At 35.4% G+C, this 22,725-nt stretch overlaps 1 protein-coding gene across 1 annotated transcript in view; it reads right to left on the bottom strand.

The window, feature by feature from the left end:
- Positions 1-1,027: 1,027 nt before the first annotated feature.
- The window catches only part of LOC128211535 (adhesion G protein-coupled receptor A3-like), a 55,035-nt gene continuing 33,337 nt past the window's right edge, over positions 1,028-22,725 (bottom strand). Inside the window, exons 10-19 of the mRNA XM_052916439.1 lie at positions 22,374-22,541; positions 21,052-21,146; positions 20,100-20,346; positions 11,948-12,191; positions 10,314-10,415; positions 9,460-9,563; positions 8,688-8,806; positions 8,046-8,231; positions 7,496-7,672; positions 1,028-7,122 (exon numbers count right to left, since the gene is read on the bottom strand). Of these exons, the coding sequence (XP_052772399.1) occupies positions 4,851-7,122; positions 7,496-7,672; positions 8,046-8,231; positions 8,688-8,806; positions 9,460-9,563; positions 10,314-10,415; positions 11,948-12,191; positions 20,100-20,346; positions 21,052-21,146; positions 22,374-22,541 (3,714 nt within the window). The 3' untranslated portion in view covers positions 1,028-4,850. The remainder of the gene's footprint in view (positions 7,123-7,495; positions 7,673-8,045; positions 8,232-8,687; positions 8,807-9,459; positions 9,564-10,313; positions 10,416-11,947; positions 12,192-20,099; positions 20,347-21,051; positions 21,147-22,373; positions 22,542-22,725) is intronic.

Genomic DNA, 22,725 nt, shown 5'->3' with positions numbered 1-22,725 from the left:
TTTGTGATGGTTAACAAATGATAAACAACCAACCGTAATGGCGAAATATATTGTCCCATCATTAAAGGGACAAGACACCGGATGATACAATTGCAAAAAAAGAGAAAAATGTCAAAAACTTACATAAAATTGATTATCGATGTGTCAAAAGGCATTGAATCTTAGTGACCGATGTATACAAATGCCTACGACACATGTAACTGGCGCAGTTTTTACAGGGTTTGTCTATCATGTAAATTTGAAAATAAAGTTGTTATATGTACATGTATCTGTACCAACTCAACTCAACTCAATATCGGACTTTAGGGACTTCTCGCCTATGAGTGACAACGAATTTCCGTGTGTGTGCCTACTGCAGATATCAGACTTGAAGAACTTCTGGTCTATTAGTGGCAATGAATCTCCGTGTGTGTGCCAACTGCAGATATCAGACTTGAAGGACTTCTGGTCTATTAGTGGCAATGAATATCTGTGTGTGTGACAACTGCAAATATCAGACTTTAAGGACTTTTCGTCTATTGTAGGCAATTGAATCTCCGAGTGCCAAATGCAGAAATCAGACATAAGAACTTTTCGCCTACAACGGATCCCCGTGTGCCAACTGCAAATATCGGAGTTCATTGACTTCTCGCCTGTAAGTGTCAACGAATCTCCGTGTGTCAACTGCAGATATCAGACTTCACAGTTTATATCTAAGTACCAATCACCTTATTTTTACATACTAAATATACAAACTAAAAACTGGGAAACCATTGTGCGTTTTTCTTAAACAGGTACACTTAGCGGAGACAGCGACACGACACATTATTCTGTCAAGCATGTAAAGTAGAGTATTATCGGCACTATACTAGATCGTGTGAAGAATTCTAGTCTTGTTTTGAGGAAATACTATATTTGCTGATTCTGGGTCCATCTCAGGTATCAAGTCCCTTTAAGACTCAAATGTTGCTGGTGATGAAGAGCTTTTCACAAGACACCATGCCAACAACATATATTAAATACCCAAGTAAACAACATGCTCAACACATATCAGTTTGTATTTTAATATAAAATGTTGCACTACCAATACATTTCTGTACAATCTTTCGACTAATGCAACATAATGCGGATTCTGGCATTACAATAAACGGTCACAGAACAGAATTTCTACATTTATATTACTGCTGAAAAAAATATTTACATCAAACCAACTATTGATTTAATAATTATATACTGGTGGCTGAACAATAATATGCCCAAATAATTCCATACAAGACCATATTTATGAATTGAAGGCTATATTCATAAAGCACCTTAAGTGATTACCTAACTTGAGTCAATTTAAAAAAAAAATATAGTCAAATTAAAAGAATTAAAGTGTTTTTAACATTAAAGTATTTTTTCGATAAGGTCAATGAAAATAATGCATTTTTGAAATTCTTTAATTTTTTTATTTCATATGACTAAAGAGATTAAGTTTAAGGAAATGACTTTATGAATATCACCCCAGGAGTGTTAACTTTGCTTATGAGTAACAGATACTTTACTATATGATATAAAAAAAAAAAATTGATAAAAAATGCAGAAAATGATATTATATTAAAATCATTATTTTGAGATAGGTTTTGTAATATTGATAAAAAAGCAAAAACGCGTAAATGTACACAATTGTTCTTGTTTCAAAGGTTTGGCACATGCAGCTTTTTATCTGACAATTTTATGGCAAAAAATGTCAACTGAAAAAAAAAACACACACAAAAATATACAATCAATGTACAAATGATAAAAATTCATGAAAATCAGTCAGATCTATTTGTATACTGCACATATATTACATTTATATGCATATTTATACAAATGAACGGAAATAGAACTTAATAAAAACATATCAAATTATATTTTATATCTATACGAAAATATCTTAATGTTTTGTTTAATATTGCTAACCCAGGTTCATCAAAAGTGCAATACTTTCATGAACATGAACAAAATCTAAGCTTATAAGAACAGCTTCTGTTTTTCACTTCAAATGAACACAATGAATTTATATTCAAATACAATACCTTAATTTAAACATTAGCAGCAATATTGCCAAAAGGAAGGAATCATGTGTTTAAGTTTTAATATGTAAACTTGGAATAGGTCTCAGATGTCTCAAGTGCCCTTAGCATAATAATGGGTTAATACAATTTTTCATGGCTAATAAATTTTGATTTAAAGATAAAATAATTCTCTCAGATTGTGAGAGGGTGAAAATGAAAATCATTCCCTAATAGTATCAAATAATTTTTTTTAAACCACATCTTTAAGTAAGCAGTAAGCAAGCACATTTCCAATGCTAAACACTAGTTTTGGAACACAGTTTTAGATTAATTTAATCAAAGGTGAATACATAGTACATAGTAAATTGTTAAATTCAATGTTTAAGTTCAAGTTTTTTAAGAACAATTGTGAGTATAAAATTTGTCATCAAAATGGTTAATATTAAAAAAAGTCTTTATAATTATTGAAAATATAAGATCATATTTATAACATCACAAAAGCCCAAGCTAGTTTTTGCAAGTTTACCATAAAAAACAGGTCATAATTACCGTATGGCATCGTAAAAGCCCAAGCTAGTTTTTGCAAGTTTACCATAAAAATATAAGATCATAATTATAACATGTAAAATCCAAAGATATTCTAGGCAAGTTTGCACTTTCATTAGTGTAATGTTAAAGGGTCTAACTCACAGATGAAATGTTGGAAGGTATTTTTTGTTTGTTTAAATTGATTCATTTGAACAGAATTCTGTAAATCCAAGCAAAAAATATTTTCTAATGGCCTAACTAAATAGCTTTTATTTTACAAAATTTGTTGCCATCGAAACAGCTTTAATTCTGTGTTTGATTTTCACTGCGTGATAATTTACAATATGACAGAGTCCCTTCAAAATACAAAAAAACATCAATTTGCATGATATAAAATATTTCCGAACTGCTCTTCAAATTCCTACTTCAAAAAGCACTCAATGTATAAAAAATGCCCCTACCAATAAGAAATTAAATTATATTTTAATAGTTAAGGTAAGCCGTCCATCATTTATACAAAAAAATGTTTTTTTGACTTTACAAGGGTCTACCTATGCCCTAAAATGGATGCATAATGGCTGAAAACAATTGCTACCGTCAAGTTTTATTTAAAAAGTTACAAAATATTAGGTTTGAATTTTTTTACAGTTTTCACCAAGAGCTTTTTTATATAGGCATTACACTATTTAAGAAACAAATTAATAAAATTGCAATATAATCATAGTAAAATAAATATATATTATAGTTTCATTACCTCCCTTTAATATATTGAATCATATAGCAGTAACAGTAGCATAATTATTGTGTTAATCAAAAGTTTCATCCATCCAAAAATAATATAATGATTGATAAATATATACTAAAGATATAATTGATAATTGATCTCGTTGTCAATATCTTAAATGCACTAAAACATCTTTGCACCCTAATGATGGATTGTAAACCTTAACGAATAAATTTTCAATATAACAGAGTGTTTACTTTCAGCAGCGAGAGAATCAAAGGCCACAGATCAATAAAACAGCTTCAGTCATTAAAAGCCAATATTCAAAGTGCAAATTTATTTATAAAAACTTGATTCAACCATATGAAACATTTATGGCAAAACAAAAACAATTAAGGAAAATATTATTCAAACTAATATTTTGCATCTCTGTAATTATTCATCAGGGATTAATTCTGTACACAACATTAAGTTTATAACTCTTGATGTTTCAGCCAAAAGGCCTTAATCACAATATTTCCACTATAATGTCATTCGGTGTATTATATCTGCAATGTAAAGAGAAGACTGTAGTGAGAATATCTTACTTTTCCGATCAAGGCCTTCAGGTCAAAACTTCATACTGCAGTGTCAAGTTTAATAGTTTCAAGACTGCTTGTGATGAAAGCCAGTGACAGTTTTTGACCGCTATTGTGTCTCTTTCCTGGATTAAAACTAGAAGTAACACTGGCGTCCATTAAAAGTCTGCTCAAAACCACTTGGGTTAGAGGTAGACACTTTACCACTAGAACGAACTCACCAATTGTTAATAATTTTTTTGTTAATAACGTCTGAAATAAATAATTTTTGTTCTAACTTTTTTTTCATGAGAAAATTTTAATTAAAATTAAAAAACAAAACAAGAACTATCAAAAAAGTCCTAAAAGGTGCGTAATGACATGTACAATGTTGTTGTTTTTCAAACGTGCCTGTTAAACAAAATAGCAAATTTTCTTGGCCTTCTGTGTGATATGAATGATGGTGATTAATGTCTGAATGACGGCTTTGAAAGTCAGAAACTCATATATACATGTATCATCAACATGATATTTGTTTTCATAAATTCGACTTGAATTCGGCTTGAATGAATATCAGCAAAGGTGTATAAAGAATTGAAATGGCAATCGAGTAAGTGTAAAAGCTTACTTTAAGACAAAACAAGAACATTCACAACACTACTGTTATTAAAAATAACATGTAACATAACATGTAAAAGGTTAACAGTTCACTTTTGTAGATCAATGAAAATTACCATAAACAAATGTATTGTAAAAATCTCAAATGAAAATGGTGTAAAAATGTGTGTTGTATATGTTAGAAATTAAAAATGGTCTTCTACGAACTTGTATTATTAAAACAGCAACATGCATACATAAAAGTTTCCACTGAACAATTACAAGTTTTGAACTTTTATCTGAACTTGGTGCTAATATCTAGAAACTATATTACTTCTCATATAAAAATCATATCTACGTAGTATTTACATATATTTGGCATTAATTAAATAATACATAAATGTTATACCACAAACACAAAGTTTATACACTGGTTTCCTTTTTATTCTTTTTTGCCCTTTTCTCTTTCTTTAGCACCCAAATATTATCCAGACTGTCATCATCGTCCGAGCTCGACGTTGTGCTGTCCTCGCACATACGAGCGTGTTCCTGCTGAACAAGCTGATTATAACTCCGCGAAGATCGCGGCACCCAGAACGCTTTACTTTTAGGGTCAATGTGTTCGGTCACAGCCATGTTATTGAGTTTTTGTAGCACTCGTTCTGTATAATTGTGATTAACATAAGCATACGGCACAGACTGACTAGGGCTCTTAGGCTCTTTAAATTGTTCATCCCAATCCAAAGATCGCTGTTTTTTCAGGCCATGTTTGGAGTGTTTATGGGTATCGCGTGACCGAACCATTTTTTGTGACTGAGAGGCTGGTTCAGAATTATGATCGGAGTCATTATATCGAGCCGGAGGCTTCTTATTATTATAGTGAACCTGACTGTCTGAATCTGGGAAGGTCTTATGACTACCGTTATTATCACTGTCCGATACCGGAGAAATTGGAGGCTTGTGTGTCACATGGTTGTGGTTAGTAACGCCGTTCCCGGCAGAATTAACATGTAGATGATTGGCGTTCACTGGTTTAGGGCTATACGGACTGTTCATAGCACTACCCTGAGGTATTCTTTGTTCAACCTGCTGCAAAAAGTTATTTTCCATTTGTTTCCTTTGACGATTGCTGTTATCGGAGCCATAGCCCCCTGAGTTTGTTCTGTTGCGATGGGAGTTATGTGACTGGGTAGGCGATCCAACAGCCCTCTCATCAATAGGTCCATACTGCTTGTAGAAAGCCCCGTCTGGCGGGCTGGTGTATCCAGCCATGTATTGCGGGTCACCAGGATGGGGCGATCTCACACGCTCATGACTGTACGAACTACTGACCTGACTTGATCCATCAAAGTCACCTAGTCTTGCCACAGAGCTGGGCACCGAAACCGTATTATCTGGCATCTCTCGCTCTGGACTTGAAGGCAATGAAAGCTTACCCTGCTTGGGTAATGTGTTGTTTCGAGGTGGCACCACCGCAAATGCACTACCCTGTACTCGTTTTCCTAGCGATGAAGAACTGTTGCTTCGAGCATGGTAAACATTAGCAGGAATACTCCCATTCTGCATAGCACTAGGACTACCGACTCTGTTTTCTTGACCATGCAGGTTGACCATGTGACTAAACGGGGGTGCACTAGGGGTGCTTGTTGTCATGGCAGCAGTATAACTGGGAGGCGACTGGGGCTGAACAGGGGATATAGCACTAGTATTGTCTGACTCACACCCTGCAGGGCGGTGAATCTGTAGATCGAGGTTCAGTTTCTTTGGCTTATTAATTGTGTTGCCATCACTGCTGTAACCTAGACTCTGTCCTCTTGGCTGCTCAGAGCCAGAAAATTCACTCTCCGATGCATGAATATTCAAACTTTTAGTCATTTCTTTTGTAAGCAATTTTGAATTATGCTTATTTTTCTTGTCCCAAAACTTTTTTGCCACACCATTTTGTTTGGGATTATAAAAACTGGCAGCAGCTTCATTTAAACTATTATTTGCAGAACTATTGACATCTGAGGTTGGTTTCGATGGGACTAGAACAATTGAAGACATTTCATCGTCACTCTTTTTCACATGATTAACATGGTTCGTCACAACAACAGAATTTATTTTTGATATTTCAGAGCCACTCCCAGTATTTACATGGCCATTCGCCTGTGGCTCACATGCTTCCATAACTGGATTTGCATTGTAAACATGGTGTTGCTCACACAGGAAGAAACGCTTCCAACTTGACAGCGAATCTTTTCGAGTTAAGCAGAAGAAAATCAGCATAAATAATCCAAGGATTGCACAAAACACCCCATAAAGGTAGCTAAAAATAATATCCTGATAAGGCATAAAAGTAAATGGCTTAGCAACAGTTATAGCACCAAACAGCCATGTAAACACAAATAAAATTAGACACAACGCTAAGGCACGCAACTGCGTGACAGGCCGACGCTCGGAATCCATAACGCTTGAAACAGACGATTTAGTACTCATATCGGACCTCAACGAGGCCGTCTCGATCCTATCATGGTTATGAGTCATTTCTATATCATTGCTCTGTAGTTCCTGGGTCTCCTCCATATTCACGAGCGGGCCTGTGGAGCTGCGTATGATGCACGCTATACGCAGATAGAAAATCACGTTCAAGAGAAGTAAGAACACAACCGGCCCAAAGAACGCTCCCAGACTTGGCTGCCAGTCAAGGAAACAGCTGAAACAATTTACCACCATTTATTAAATACAAATGAATGTGAAATAAGTCAGAAATGTGTGTTTATATCTTTTCCAATTTGTGCTATTAAAACAACTATAAAATATGTTAAAAAATTCATTATACTGCATGTTTAACTTATCTAAAAAAAAGTAATACCAAAAAATTAATATACAAACTGAGGAATCAAGGCTATTAGACTTATACTATAATTATTCTTAACATTTTGTTAAAAAAGAACAAATGCTCATGCTTAAAATCGTCCTTTCACTAACTGAAACACATCCATCATATGACCAAAATAGATCAGAATCCATCTCAGAATGTGCTCATACAATGTAAGGGAAGCCAAGCAAAAAGAACAACAACTCACTACTCTGGTTCTGTGTAGAAATCAAAGCTGATGGCTGCGGTGATCCCACAGATGATAGTTGGCACGCCCCAGGCCAGAAGATAGAACCGGATAATTGGTTTTGGGGGTAGGGGCATCGGGAGGTCTATAGGTGGTGGGGGTGGTTTCTCTGTCTTACGAAACTTCTTCAGCATGTTGCTGAAATAAAAATGTGTCAATCTGTGTTTGGATTTATTTTTTTTAAATCAACATATAGTCGTTCAAATTCAATGCTTTGTTAGTGGGAGCCAGTGTGATAAAAATAAAAATACAATTTTTCCATTTCATTTTAAAAACAAGGTTGGGCATATGACAGGCCATTTTTCCCTATGTAACTGATATCTGCCTTCTAAGTGCAATTTTATGGAAATACTCTACAAAGTACTTTTATTTAAATGTGTCAGTCTTTCGGAACTTGTCAGAGGCATATTATTATAATAATTTGCTAAAGGCCAATGCAGATAACAGTGTCACTCCACTGTACACCCATTGGTTACCCCAATGATCACATTTAATATTTATATCCACTCACCTTGCAGTAACAGTAAACCAGAACAGCACCACCAGGGAGAGATAATGAAGAACAATGCCGACAACTTGGCATGCCCTCAAATGGTCCGTCCGCTGTACCCCCATTGTGAAACCAATGATCAGCAATAACAGGGACAGGCAGATGTTAATCACCGAGTGCTTCATCTTACGAGGCACACTTAAAAACCTATGGAAGAAAATCAAGTACATTAATATAGTTTTGTTTTTTTGTGGGTTTTTTTATGGAGGGGGCGGGCTACTTTTTTATGAATTACAGGGGCATCTTAGCAATAAGTATACAACAAAATATCGTATTTCATTAATTGTATCATCACAAATTTCAATTGAATACTAAACAAGTATAAGAAATAGAATTCAAATTAAGACTTGAAAGTTTTAATAAGCCTAGAGTAATATTTCTAAGTAAACTATTTACTTCAAAATATATATCATTACAACCAAGAATAAAGGATTAAAAAAATTAGACAAACAATACAGTCATTAATAAGATGGCCCCTTAAGCATTTTCCTTAAGTTTTTATGGCACATATTGGGTGTGTGTTTAGTTGCTTATAGTCCTAGATTTAAAAGGTAGCTTGATATGTAACCGGTACTGTTTAACTAGAGTAATAAACATGCATACCTGAAGCACGAGACGTAGGTGATGAAGACTGCCATAAGACAGAGGAGGCACACACAGCTGCCGATGTACACCGCGATCGCCATCATCTGGAACATGCTGGCAGCCACCAGACTCTCGTCCTGAATTACAAACAGATATGGCGATATAAATGTGTCAGAGAGAAGACACATACACAAGGCAGTTTCCATCAATTGGAACGTGCTTGCCACAACTGGGCTTCGTCTCTACAAGAGAGACTAGTACAGTGTATGGATACATCAACAGAAGCCTAAATCAGGAGTCATATACAAACAACTGCAAATTGTATATCACAATGGCTATCATCTGGAACATACTTGCCCAAACTGGGTTTCCATCCTACAAGAGAAACCAATACAGTGTACAGGCACATAGGAGGCATATATACACACAACTGCCAATATTCACCACAATAGCCACAAGACTCTCATCCTAGAAGAGAGTCAAATATGATGCATAGACTTATATAGATCATAATGGGCACATGTCTTAAGAACAATAGATAGACATTGGAGACAGCCACACTAAAAGTGATCATCTTGAACCCACTCGCCGAAGCCAGGCCCTGACACCTTAGATAAAGGGACGCATCATCTATTCGCCAGAAAATGCTAAACGATGGCAGAATTATCACTTTTTTGTTTTTTGCTGATATACGGCTTGAGCTAGAAGCTTATAACAAGGTTAATTCTGTTAGTCTAAGAATACTTCTTTACAATAATGCATGATACAGTATTTTATTGCTGTTTATTACCTCCAGTATGGCAAAAGCGGTGAGATGGTCACAATGGACGGTAACAAGGGCTGGAGTCTTCTCTATGATGTCACAGCCATCGGTACGCCAGTCACCACTACCGCCTGTGGGAAACAAAAATCAGTTTGGTCACACTTGATTACACACTAAATTTGAGTTCATAAGTGACAGTATTAGTCAAATATGGTGAAGACTTTTACTATGATATAATTATATACAGAATTATTTTACGATCTCAAATTGGAATGGCCATCTATGGGTACATCTAGTACTTTGGCCATATTTATAAAGCTTCTAAGTTTACAATTTCAACTTAATGAAAGTTTTCTAATTTTTAAAAGTGAACATCTTAAATATCCTCTATTTTTAAACAAATTTCTTCATATGCCTTTTTGTTTGCATCTTTTTCCTGCTTAATTTTATTTAGTAGGTATAAAAGCATTGTAAGTTTTTATTGAAGTCAGAGTTAGTGGTCCTAATGCTATACATGTGTGCAATGTCTCTGGCAACATGTGTACCAAGTTTCATTTGAATATCTTGAAACAGTTAAGTTTTGGCCAAGGTAAAAAAATGCATCTGACAACATCAAAACAATGACAATACCTTGACCTTGAAAAAACAGATGAGCAAAAATGGTTGAACAATTAACAGTTTCAGGCCTAAACAGGTAGAAGGTCATACCCTCATGCAGTACTCCATCAAAATCCAGAAAATATAGGTGCGGTAAATCCACTAAAAACATGAATTTGGTGTTGTCTTAATCTTTAATTTAAAATGTTAGGGCTGTACAGCAAATGTGCATGTATCCCAATCACTATCTATGCCCCTTCAATATGATTCATTATTTTGCTTACCATTGGCAGAGTAGTCCCAATAGGCAGCTACAAGAGGTTTGTCAGTGACCTGGACCTCAAACACCAGCTCTATGGGGTCAGTCAAATTCACCACTGGCTCAGCTGGAATGACATAAATGAAAATGGTAAAAATTGGAACAGAAACTCCAACTGAATATTCAATTAGTTTGCATTATTGATTGAATATTCTGTTGATGCTGATGAGTGATTGATTGACTGATTGACTGAATACTGATTGATTGATTGATTGATTGATTGATTGATCGATCGATCGATCGATCGATCGATCGATCGATCGATCGATTGATTGATTGATGATGATGATGATGATGATGATCACGTTGATCACAATAATGATGATGATGATGATAATGAGACATAGACGATAATAATGATGATGATGATGTTGGCTTTCAAAACAAATGTAAAATGTAAATACAGTCAATAGATGTTTTGACTTGATTATGATGATCATCATGTGGATGTTTAAGACAAGTGGGAACTGTTAATGGAATTTATGAAGATGATGATCATGTAGGCGTGTATGAAAGAGTATGAACTGTAAATGCAGTCAATGAAAGTTCCAAATATAAATAACTAAAGGTGAGTTGTACTCCAAACTGGCAAAGCATCAGAAGAGCAGTTGAAATATATTCTCTTGATAACCCCATTAAAATATTTACCAACGAAAGCAGGTTAAAACAAACTAATAACACCTGGATGGTTCTGGCATACAGTCAAAATGGAGAAAACGTTTTAATTACCTGAGGCAGATAAACTGTCTTAACTGTAACCCAATGCAACTTTAAAAGCAATTTCCCATGCAGTCCTACTGTTACATTCGGATAAAATTACAGATTTGTTTCCAAAAGAATGGTAATATTCATTCATCCACTCATAATCTATCGTGTAGAGAAATTAATTAATTATATAATCAGGTATGATAACCTATTCTACATTGACATTTACCTTATTGTTACAAGTTAGGCCATGAAGGCCCTATACTGCTCACATGACTGTTACAGTTAAGTTTTGTATATGTGTTCACAAACAAATGGGTGAAAACATACAATAAACAGAATGCAACAGATATAGTTTTTTTTTATTACGTGCAATCACAATAGTCACTATGACCTTAGGGTCAGAGGCCAAATTCCACCACAAAACATGTTAGTGAAAATGGTCAACTTAGTGAAGCATTTCTTATTTTCACAAAAATAATTTTAAATACCCTTAGAGCTACTTTTTATTAAATGTATTCAAATATCTGAGGGGGGTCCGTATTTTTGAGGTTCTTGCTGATTTTTATGGGGTTTTTTTGTGTTCATGCTTATTTTCATGTGTTTTTCTTGTGTTCTTGCTTAATTTTCATGTTTGTTTTTTTAAGATCTTGCTGATTTGCATATTTTTGGGGTTCTAACTTATTTTCTTCTTCTTTTTTGGTTTCTTGCTCATTTTCAAATTTTGGCGTTCTTGCTTATTGCTCATTTTTTTAGTGTGAACATACATCATTAGATTTCTTTTTATTAAACAAAAATGTAAAACTCCACTAACTTGAAAAATGTACACCAAAGTGCGTTATAAATACTGCCCCAGGTGAGCTAAAAAGAAAAAACTGGAAAAAAAATACTTACACAGTGAAACAGACAACACTGCGGAGATGACTTTCCACGATTTTCCCCTCAATATTGGATCATCGTGGCTTCGTGCCGTTATTGGAAACAGGTTTGCATTTCCGTACCAGATGAATTGAAATGTTAGCTGACTGTTTGTCGGGGCTTGTGTGGTTGTCACGGTAACATTGCCGTCCTCTTCACTAGGGGAGACAACTGGTGGATGTATCACCGACTTCTGCACAAGGATGGACGTCAAGGGATCCTAAAACAAATATTGAAATGGAGCCATTTATACACATTGGAAGTGCAAAAACTACAGTCTCAATATTACCATTGATACAAATCAATAACTTTTACTATGTACTAATACTACATTTACCATGTAAACATTAAACTATGACGTGCATGGACAGCAACAAGATAATCTCAGAATAATTGCACTTAAAATATCTTATTTCATGATAACTATCATAGATTCCTGGGAAAACATCATGATTAAATGAACTAAAAGGTATAATTCATAAATGCTTTTACAATTGAACATTGAACTGTTAAAAATCAGAACAAGTAAGAAACATATTTTTGATAACAAAAATCATTTCCCCGGTATTTTTATAATTATGATAAATCTGGTAGTTTAATGGTTTGGTTGTTTTTGTTTGGTTGTATAAAAATCAACATTTACTTAAACAATCAACAAATATCACATGTAGAGAAGTATTTCATCACATATAATTGTTTGACAATTTAATTGATAAACTCACAAATTATCCTCTCAATGGAAATGTTTAATTCAAAACCCAGAAATGGTGTGGTTCTAGATATATTAAAGAGACTTACTGACAGAATCGCATTGTCCACAAACTGAATCATAATTTTTAAAATTAAAATATTTTACTTACTTTTATGAGTTAACACCAAAAACCAACTGGCAGACACAAATTTGAACAGAATTTTGTAAATCCAAGCTTGAATTATTGCAATTTTTAAACGCGTTACTAATGCTTTTCCACAAAACAGATCGTATTGTGTCTCCTTTAAAATAATTACTGATAGAGATTTAATATGAACTTTTGATAGTGCATTGATTTATAAGCATTGTAACAAGCATATTGTTCACATTTCACACAAAAAAATCTGACCATTCGTCCCTTAAAAGAAATGTAGCATTAACCTTGTCCATTGTACAACTAGCAAGACAAATTGGAACACACTTCAAAAATAATACATGAGAATGCTACTGAAAAATCAAATCTGTCCAACTTAAACACTTCAAAAAATTCTATGTCACCAATTCAGTACCGTTGACCCTTAAAACATATTGAACCTCCCATTGAGTCTTTGTTCCTAAGTTTACATATGAGATTTAAATGTCCCCAGTGAGGTTTCTAAATCCTCATTTTACAAATGACAGCAATATGAATGACCACAAGTCAAAGGTTTAAATTTACATTCGCCAAATGGTCACTTCAAACATTTTTTTGAAAATCAATTGTAACATTTAAACAAACATTTGCTTAAGAAATCAAAATCTTTGTCAAAATACAGACCTATTTCTGACTGCTGTTTGCCTGTTTATTTCAACAAATGTGAATTTAATCGCCATGTTTTTTTTATATAAAGAAATACAATCCCAGGCAAAATGGTAACCACTTTCCACGTATTGTAGTGACATTTAAATTAGCAGTGCTAAATTTTTCTTCAGATTTTTATCAAACTTGTAATTGCATCAAATTTCCATAGCAGTACCCTCACCTTGATGAGGTTTTAATACTCAAACAATTAAATCAAAGAAAACCACAGGAGTTTGTACCATGAGTTTTGCTATTCAAATAATTAAACCCAAGGAAACCACAGGAGTTTGTACCGTGTTATCAACAGCACCGTGTTATCAACAATGTTATAAATTACCATAGTTGACCATGTCGGTCAGGAATGTACCAATCACCCCTTTACATAAAATACATTTACAAAGGAAGAGTTGAATTTCATCAATATGATTATATCAGTGTAATTATTCATTTGGAAATATAACTATACAAATCCTTTATTTAACTCTCTTTTTGGTGTTTCTGCCAAAATGCCTGTTCCATAATTATATAACTAACAGAGAAATTCTTTTTACTTTTTTTTACTTTACATGACAAATGTAATATATAGAATGAAGCTAATGTAAAATAACAAAAGAATGTAAAAGAATAATTTTAAATTTGTATAATTATTAAATTTGTATATAATCTTAAAGGATATTATCCCTGACAGATCCGACCACCTAGGTAAATTACACTTATCTTAAAGTAAAATAATAGGCCTTTATTCAATTAGCATCAGTTCTGCAGGTACAGCTTAATGCTCCAAACATGTTGTACTCTGTCGTACAAGCATCCAGTCAACAAGATTGCAGAGAATAATTTGAGTTTAATTGCTAACTGATTACCCTTCTTTTTCAAAACAAGATTTCATCTTTGAATAAGCTACATTTGACACAAAACAGGCATTATTTAATCATTTCAAATGAATTTGATACCTAGGTTAACAAGTAAACAAAGTTAATATGTGCATTGCATGGAAACCAACCATTATCAAAATATTGTCAAACAGGTTACCGGTAACCACTTAGTTTTATAATAAAACAAAAAACATTTAGCTCGATTGTGAAAAATGCTGAAAGGTTATGGAACCAATCCAACTTCTGTTTCCTTGAAAAAACCAGTACTGGTGCTCGAGAGGCTATGAGAAAGTACCCCTGGGGGGATTGAACCAACAACCTCTTGGGTGGGAGGGAAACACCATGACCACTAAACAACTCTCATCTTGGTGGAGATCAAACCCTAAACCTCTTGGACGAGAGGTGGACGCCTTAACCACTAGACCAGTTTCACCCTGGTGGAGATCGAACCCTAAACCTCTTGGACGAGAGGCAGACGCCTTTACCACTAGACCACTTTCACCATTGGCTAGTAATTTCATATATGTAACCAGTTAAAGTCTGCTTGTTATATACACCTTGACGTCTTGACCACTCTCACCCTGGTGAATATCAAACCCTTAACCTCTTGGGTGAGAGGCGGATGCTTTAACCACTAGACCACTCTCACCCTGGTGAATATCAAACCCTTAACCTCTTGAGTGAGAGGCGGATGCCTTAACCACTTAACCACTCTCACCCTGGTGAATATCAAACCATTAACCTCTTCGGTGAGAAGCGGACACCTTAACCACTAGACCACTCTCACTATCAGTTAATTACATCATTTATGTAACCAGTTTAAGTCTGCTTGTTATAAACACCTCGACTACTTCACCACTATCACCCTACTTGACCACTATCACCCTGGTGAATATCAAACCCTAAACCTTTTGGGTGAGAGGCGGACACCTTAACCACAAGACCACTCTCACCTTGGTGAATATCAAACCCTTAACCTCTAAGGTAAGAGGCGGACACCTTAACCACTAGACCATTCCCACCATTGGTAAATCATTTCATTTATGTAAGCAGTTAAAGTCTGCTTGTATAAACACCTTGACTTCTTGACCACTCTCACCCTGGTGTAGATCGAACCCTAAACCTCTTGGGTGAGAGGCCGATACCTTAACCACTAGACCACTCTCACCCTGTTGGAGAACAAACCTTTAACCTCCTGGGTGAGAGGTGGACACCTTAACAACTAGACCACTTTCACCCTCGTGGAGATCGAAACCCTTAACCTCTTGGTGAGAGGCGGTCGCCTTTACCACTAGACCACTCTCACCATTGGCTAGTAATTGCATTTATGTAACCAGTAAAAGTCTGCTTGTTATGAACACCTCGACTACTTGACCACTCTCACCCTGGTGGAGATCAAACCCTTAACCTCTTAGGTGAGAGGTGAACATCATAACCACAAAACTCTCTCAACATTAGTTAACAATTTCCTTTATGCAACCAGTTGAAGTCTGCTCGTTATAAACATAAGTACTCTTAACATAAAAAAACCTATTTCACTGAGTATTATCAAATTTTTATCTGCATCTGAATGATAACCCCTTACAAAATCTTCCAAAAATCCAGAAACCAAAGAAACTATAAACAAAAAATCTTGGTTCAACTGTTTGATAAGATAGTTGAAAAATGCGCTCGTTTTTCTCAAATTTCACTCTTGTCTAAAAATTATTACCCTGCTGAGAATTTGATATGAATAATCTCCATAATCGCTTTATAAATAACACCAGTTACTAAACATAACTCCACAAATAACTTGGTAAATGATGATGCACACTTTTTTCATAGTATTAAAAAAATCACCTATTTGCAAATCATCTCTTTTAAAAAGAGAAAGAGTCCACACTGTTGACTTCAAAATCCATAAAAACGAGTGTCATTACCCCGAATAAACGTGCTTCTAATTTTTTTAGGTAATCCATCCATCACTAATACAAAAATTTCCTACTCGTAAAGTTTTATTTTAATGTTACAAAATGTCAGTCTGAATATTTTTACTGAATGCTTTTTTTATGTTGACATAAAGTTATTTATGAAACAAATTTATAAAATTGCTTTATAATCATAGTAATTTTTTGTTCTATTACCTCTGTTCAATATATCCTATCATAGTATTAGCTTCATTATGTAGTTTTTCAAAAATGTAATCCATGCAAAAATAATATAATGGTTAATCAGTATGATTTAAACATGGAAATAATCTCTATATGCTAATATCTAAAATGCACTATAAACACATCTTTGCATCCTTACGATGGATGGCATACCTTAATTGAACAATTGTGAATTGATATTTTTCAGGCAAAAGACGTTTGTCCCACAAAAATTTATTGCTAGAATAGTAATATAAATTTCCCCAAAGGCTTCAAAGTATGAAGTGTATACATGTCTAAACACAGAAACTTATTATTCATTTTTCTTTCATCTATATTATCTTCATCTTGATAATGTCTTATCACGCATAAATACAAGTACACCTTGCATAAAAACAGAATTATGATTAATGAGAGTCATTGATTCACCTTTGATAATTAATTGATCATTACACGTATTCTTCAGTGTTTCCATGAGATAAGACTGTATCAAAGGTTTACATCTTTATTAACTATGGAACAAGAAGTGTCTTTACACCATGGCTGTCTTTAAAATAGAGGTTACTTGATGATTTAAAAGTGCATTCTGACAGATTGTCAGTTTTGACACTTTTTAGAAAAATAATCATCCCAAAATCGGCTTATTTTGGTATCAAATGCCTCCAATTCAGTCATATTAGATAACTCACAATAGAAGACATCTCAATTGTTTGGTAAACTGCCCAAAATTTTGTTTTTCTTAAGCGTTTGATTTTAGCCATAAAACAATTTTGGATTGTAAATAGGATAACCAGTGATCTGATCTTTTGTCAGCAGTTGAACTTCACTCAGGTTTTCAGACATTCATACAAAAATTGGCTTATTCAAAGACCAAACAAGAGCTGTCACAGTATGTGACGAATGCCCCCGATTGTGACATTGACCTATGAATAAGGTCAGTACATGAAAAGTTGATCTTGCCTTTACATGTCAAATACATATGGCAAGTTATTTTAAATTGCCTCTAAACATAAAAATACCACCCATACTTGACAACCCACACTGTTATGTCCTTATATATGCTGCATTCCATTGTGAATAAACAACCAAGTGTGACCCTGACCTTAGAGATAGGGACACGGGTCTGTCACGCGACACATCATCTTGGTATGTGGAACACATGTGGCAGGTTATTTTAAAATCTGTCCATACAAGGGAAAGTTACAGCCCGGACACGACAACTTATACTCTATGTCCTTATATGCAGCACTCCATTGTGAATAAACACCCAAGTGTGACCCTGACCTTAGAGGTAGGGACACGGGTCATGCACGCGACACATCGTCTTGGTATGTGGAACACATGTGGCAAGTTATTTTAAAATCTGTCCATACATGGAGGTAGAGGCATGGTTCTTGCACGCGACACGTCGTCTTGGTATGTGGAACACAGGTGGCAAGTTATTGTAAAATCTGTCCATACAAGGGAATGTTACAGCCCGGACACGACAACCTATACTCTCTGTTTTATATGCAGCACTCCGTTGTGAATAAAGACTAAATGTGACCTTGACCTTTGAGGTAGGGACACAGGTCTTGCACGCGACACGTCGACTTGGTATGTGAAACACATGTGGCAAGTTAATTTAAAATCTGTCCATACAAGGGAAAGTTACAGCCCGGACACGACAACCTATACTTTATGTCCTATATGCAGCACTCCATTGTGAATAAAGACCCAAGTGTGACCTTGACCTTTGAGGTAGGGGCACGGGTCTTGCACGCGACATGTCGTCTTGGTATGTGGAACACATGTGGCAAGTTATTTTAAAATCTGTCCACACAAGGGAAAGTTACAGCCTGGACACGAGTTATTGAGCTGGACACATGGACGGACGGAAGGATGGACGGACGGACGGATGGTGCGATTTTAATATGCGCACCTTCGGGGGCATAAAAAGCTTTTAAAAACTGTCAAATGATCTAACTGTGAAAATCTAATAAGTTTCTACTAATTTCAACTGGTGTCCTTTTTGCTAGGTCATGACAAAGATCCCCTTTTTGGGATTTGAACCCAAAATCTCTTGGGTGAAAGGCAGACATCTTTACCACTAGACCACTGTCACACTGTTGAGGATAAAACCCACAACCTCTTTAGGGAGAGGCGGACATCTGTACCACTAGACCACTCTCACACTGTTGAGGATAAAACTCACAACCTCTTTAGGGAGAGGCGGACATCTGTACCACTAGACCACTCTCACGCTGGTGGGGATAAAACCCATAACCTCTTGGGTAGCAGGCAGACATCTTTACCACTAGACCAGCCTCACACTGGTGGGGATTAAACCCACAACCTCTTTAGGGAGAGGCGAACATCTGTACCACTAAACCACTCTCACACTGTTGAGGATAAAACCCACAACCTCTTTAGGGAGAGGCGGACATCTGTTCCACTAGACCACTCTAACACTGTTGAGGATAAAACCCACAACCTCTTTAGGGAGAGGCGGACATCTGTACCACTAGACCACTCTCACGCTGGTGGGGATAAAACCCACAACCTCTTGGGTAGCAGGCTGTCATCTTTACCACTAGACCAGTCTCACACTCGTGGGGATAAAACCCACAACCTCTTGGGTAGCAGGCAGACATCTTTACCACTAGACCAGTCTCACACTGGTGGGGATAAAACCCACAACCTCTTGGGTAGCAGGCAGACATCTGTACCACTAGACCAGTCTCACACTGGTAGGGATAAAACCCACAACCTCTTGGGTAGCAGGCAGACATATTTACCACTAGACCAGTCTCACACTGGTAGGGATAAAACCCACAACCTCTTGGGTAGCAGGCAGACATCTTTACCACTAGACCAGTCTCACACTGGTGGGGATTAAACCCACAACCTCTTGGGTAGCAGGCAGACATCTTTACCACTAGACCAGTCTTACACTGGTGGGGATTAAACCCACAACCTCTTGGGTAGCAGCAGACATCTTTACCACTAGACCAGTCTCACACTGGTGGGGATTAAACCCACAACCTTTGTAGTGCGAGGCAGACACTTATACAAATAGACCATTCTCATTTTCAACTAAAACTAATATGTAAAATAACCATTAAGAAATGAATGATCAATTTGCAGTCTGACAGTCTGTAATAGATTTAAATAATTCATGTTTTTAGAATTCATTAGAACAAATAATATTATAGAATATTAATAGTAAAAAATAATAATAACAATAAGATAACAGTACTGACATTTCCCTAGATATTTCATATCCATTTTACCTGATATTTTTTTAAAAAATAATTCTGGAGAAAAAATTTAATCATTGCAGATTTTCATTACGATTTCATTTTAAATAATTATTTTAACATCAAAGGAGAGGGCCGTAAATGATGTTGGCAAAACTCGTGGCCCAATCCCTTTGCATGCTTGATTTTATAATGTCTGTTTAAAAATTCAGTTAAATGTTTGCATTGATATTCTCATTGTCAATTGTGTTCTCATGCACATAAACATTTTTAAATTAAATTTGTAAGGTAAAAATCACAATTTTAAAGGGCAAAAACGGAAGACAAATCCAAATAACAACATTAACACCCACCAGTCTAATAAACGAGTAGCGATCAGCACTATCAGCCAGCTCAGCGCAGACGAACACAAATCCTGTCGGACTTTGAACCATCTTATGCACCGTTGTGTCGAGTTTTAGGTCCAGTCTTGAACACTGAATGCCTGTAAACTGTTGCCGTTGAAACGACCTGGTTTCCATGACAATTAACCCAGTGGATTGGCTATACTTAGGCTTATCAGCCATTTGCTGAGGGATGCTTTCTACTGCTTTGGAAATCCTGAAATGCATTTGGATTTATAATAATTAGCTTTAATTTTGTACCATGTTGGAGTGCAAATCCGCGGACAAATCACATCCCTGATTATACTTAATGCTAATGGTATTAAATCTAAACCTCTTATTATTTTACATTTGATTTAACAATGGCTCGTTCTAGCAATGACTTGCAAGAATGCACATGCAATTTATAAAATAAGGGGAAATACCTTTAAAACAAAGTGTCCCATAGCTAAAATCATAATCATAACAAGGTACACAACCTCACACTGCCATATATCTTTGTACCAAGTTTCATTCAAATCCTTCAAGCACTTTCAGAGTACTAAGGTCAAAATTTGGTTGAATAATATTATTATTTAAATTAATAGCTACCTGTCCACAAACTCCACAGCGAAACAAAACGCCAAAATAGTACATACATATTTGTTAGCGGTACCTAAATTATATGCTTTTTTATCATTACGAATTTAAGTCAAATGAGTTGAACATGATAATGCATTAAAATTAATAAAAATAATTTTCGCATCAACCTATATTGTGCGGCTGTAATCATACATTCGTGACATCACCAGCACAAATGAGGCCCCTTGAGGAATCCACACCACCGAAAAAATGTGATCAATATGATATGTTAATTAATAAGTTGAGCCTCAAATCCCTAAGTATTAAATCAAATGCACTAATTAAGTATCTAGTTACATACCTGCTAAGAGAGTGGCGCTGTCTTTGAGCCTCAGTCAGAATATCCTCGCTGATGTTCATGATCCGACTGGCACTGAGCAGCACTGACTTCACAATCTGAAATAGTAGACATAATGATGAGAGTAGTTTCAGGATAAGAATAGTCAGTTGTTGGGAGTTTTCTTGTTGTATTATCACCCGCCTCTCACCAAAGTGGTTAAGGGTTCAATCCCCACAAGGTGAACATTCTCACAGCCTCTCAAAATGGAAGCAGACATGAGGCAGATCTATAAGCTAAGAGCTGTTGTTATAATAGTTATAGAGCTAAAAGAAACTAGTATATACAAAACTAAAGTATGATCAATTACTTGTACATTAATTAATTGAGGGAAAACTATTGTGGATATTAGATCTTCCTAAGTAATTCAACACAGAAGCTATCAAACATTGGCATTAAATAACAGAAGTTACAGACGGGTCTTTCCTGAGAGACTTACTTTTACTTACCACTTCTCCAAGCTCTTTAATTCTGATGTGTACCAAGTGTGAGGTTATGGCCGTATAAAGTAGTTTAAGACCCTAGTACACTCATTTTCCAGTTATTCGTGTTTCACTGTCTGTTCCAAGGTGGTAATTCCATCATGAATCCATAAAGCTATTTTGATGAATGTGTGGTCTGTGTATTAAATGTGTTTGTATTTTGTGTATAATTGTGGTGTTTTTAACTGTATGCTTGTGTCTATAGTTCATTGTGGCTTGACCCCTTGCCTTGTGTGTCTAAACAGGGTTTATTTTAAAATATTCGGCTAATGGGCAGTTTTGTTGTAATGTTAACAAGAGCAATGCAATGGTATGCAAATGTTTGTCAGTTTTATTCAGCATGGGGCATAACCAAACAAATACTTTTATTAAAGTGATGACACTTGCTCCCTCTCTTGATTTTGTAAAGATCAACAGTATACCATATGAATATCTTGAGTAATATGTGTTTTTTATACCAAGATGTTCAAGGCTTTTGCTAGAAAGGCTTTGAATTTCCAAGATAATTATATTGATGAAAAAGAAAACCCAAAGGATATGAATTTACCTTTATTAATTATTTGGAAATAAAACACAGGCGAGGAATTTACCTTCATTATTTTCTAACACAAAAAATAAGGGCTATGACATAACCTTGATTATATTCTCAGAAAGTAACAAAGGCTAGGAATTTACCATGATTGTTTTCTAAGATCAAAACAAAGGCTTTTAATTAACCTCAATTAATATCTAAAAAAAAATGCTATGAATTTACCTCGTTTTTTCTCAAAAAACACAACAACAGACATTTTAACATTATCTCACCTCATCCCCTATGGCTGCATGCTGACTGAGTCGGTGAATGGCCAACGAGGCAAGATCCACATACTCTGGGTTGATTGTAGACAAAGGGTCCTCTGCATTTCTGAAAGGGGCTGATACCAGGCGCTCCAAGTTACGGGCATCACTCAGGATCTTCGAGGAGTTGGTGTCCTTGAAATTAAAACATAAAGTATAATTTTACATTTAAGCAAAGGGACTTATTATACTAGGCTCTTCAAGTTACGGGCATCACTCGGAATCTTTGAGGAGTCCGTGTCCTTGAAATTCAAACATAAAGATTTGTTACATTTGAGCAAGGGGAAACTTCTAATGGGCATTATTTCATTTAAGTAGC

Source organism: Mya arenaria, chromosome 12 (genome assembly GCF_026914265.1).
Source record: "Mya arenaria isolate MELC-2E11 chromosome 12, ASM2691426v1".
In the NCBI taxonomy this organism is placed as follows: Eukaryota; Metazoa; Mollusca; class Bivalvia; order Myida; family Myidae; genus Mya; species Mya arenaria.
This window is presented reverse-complemented; position numbering and strand designations above follow the sequence as displayed.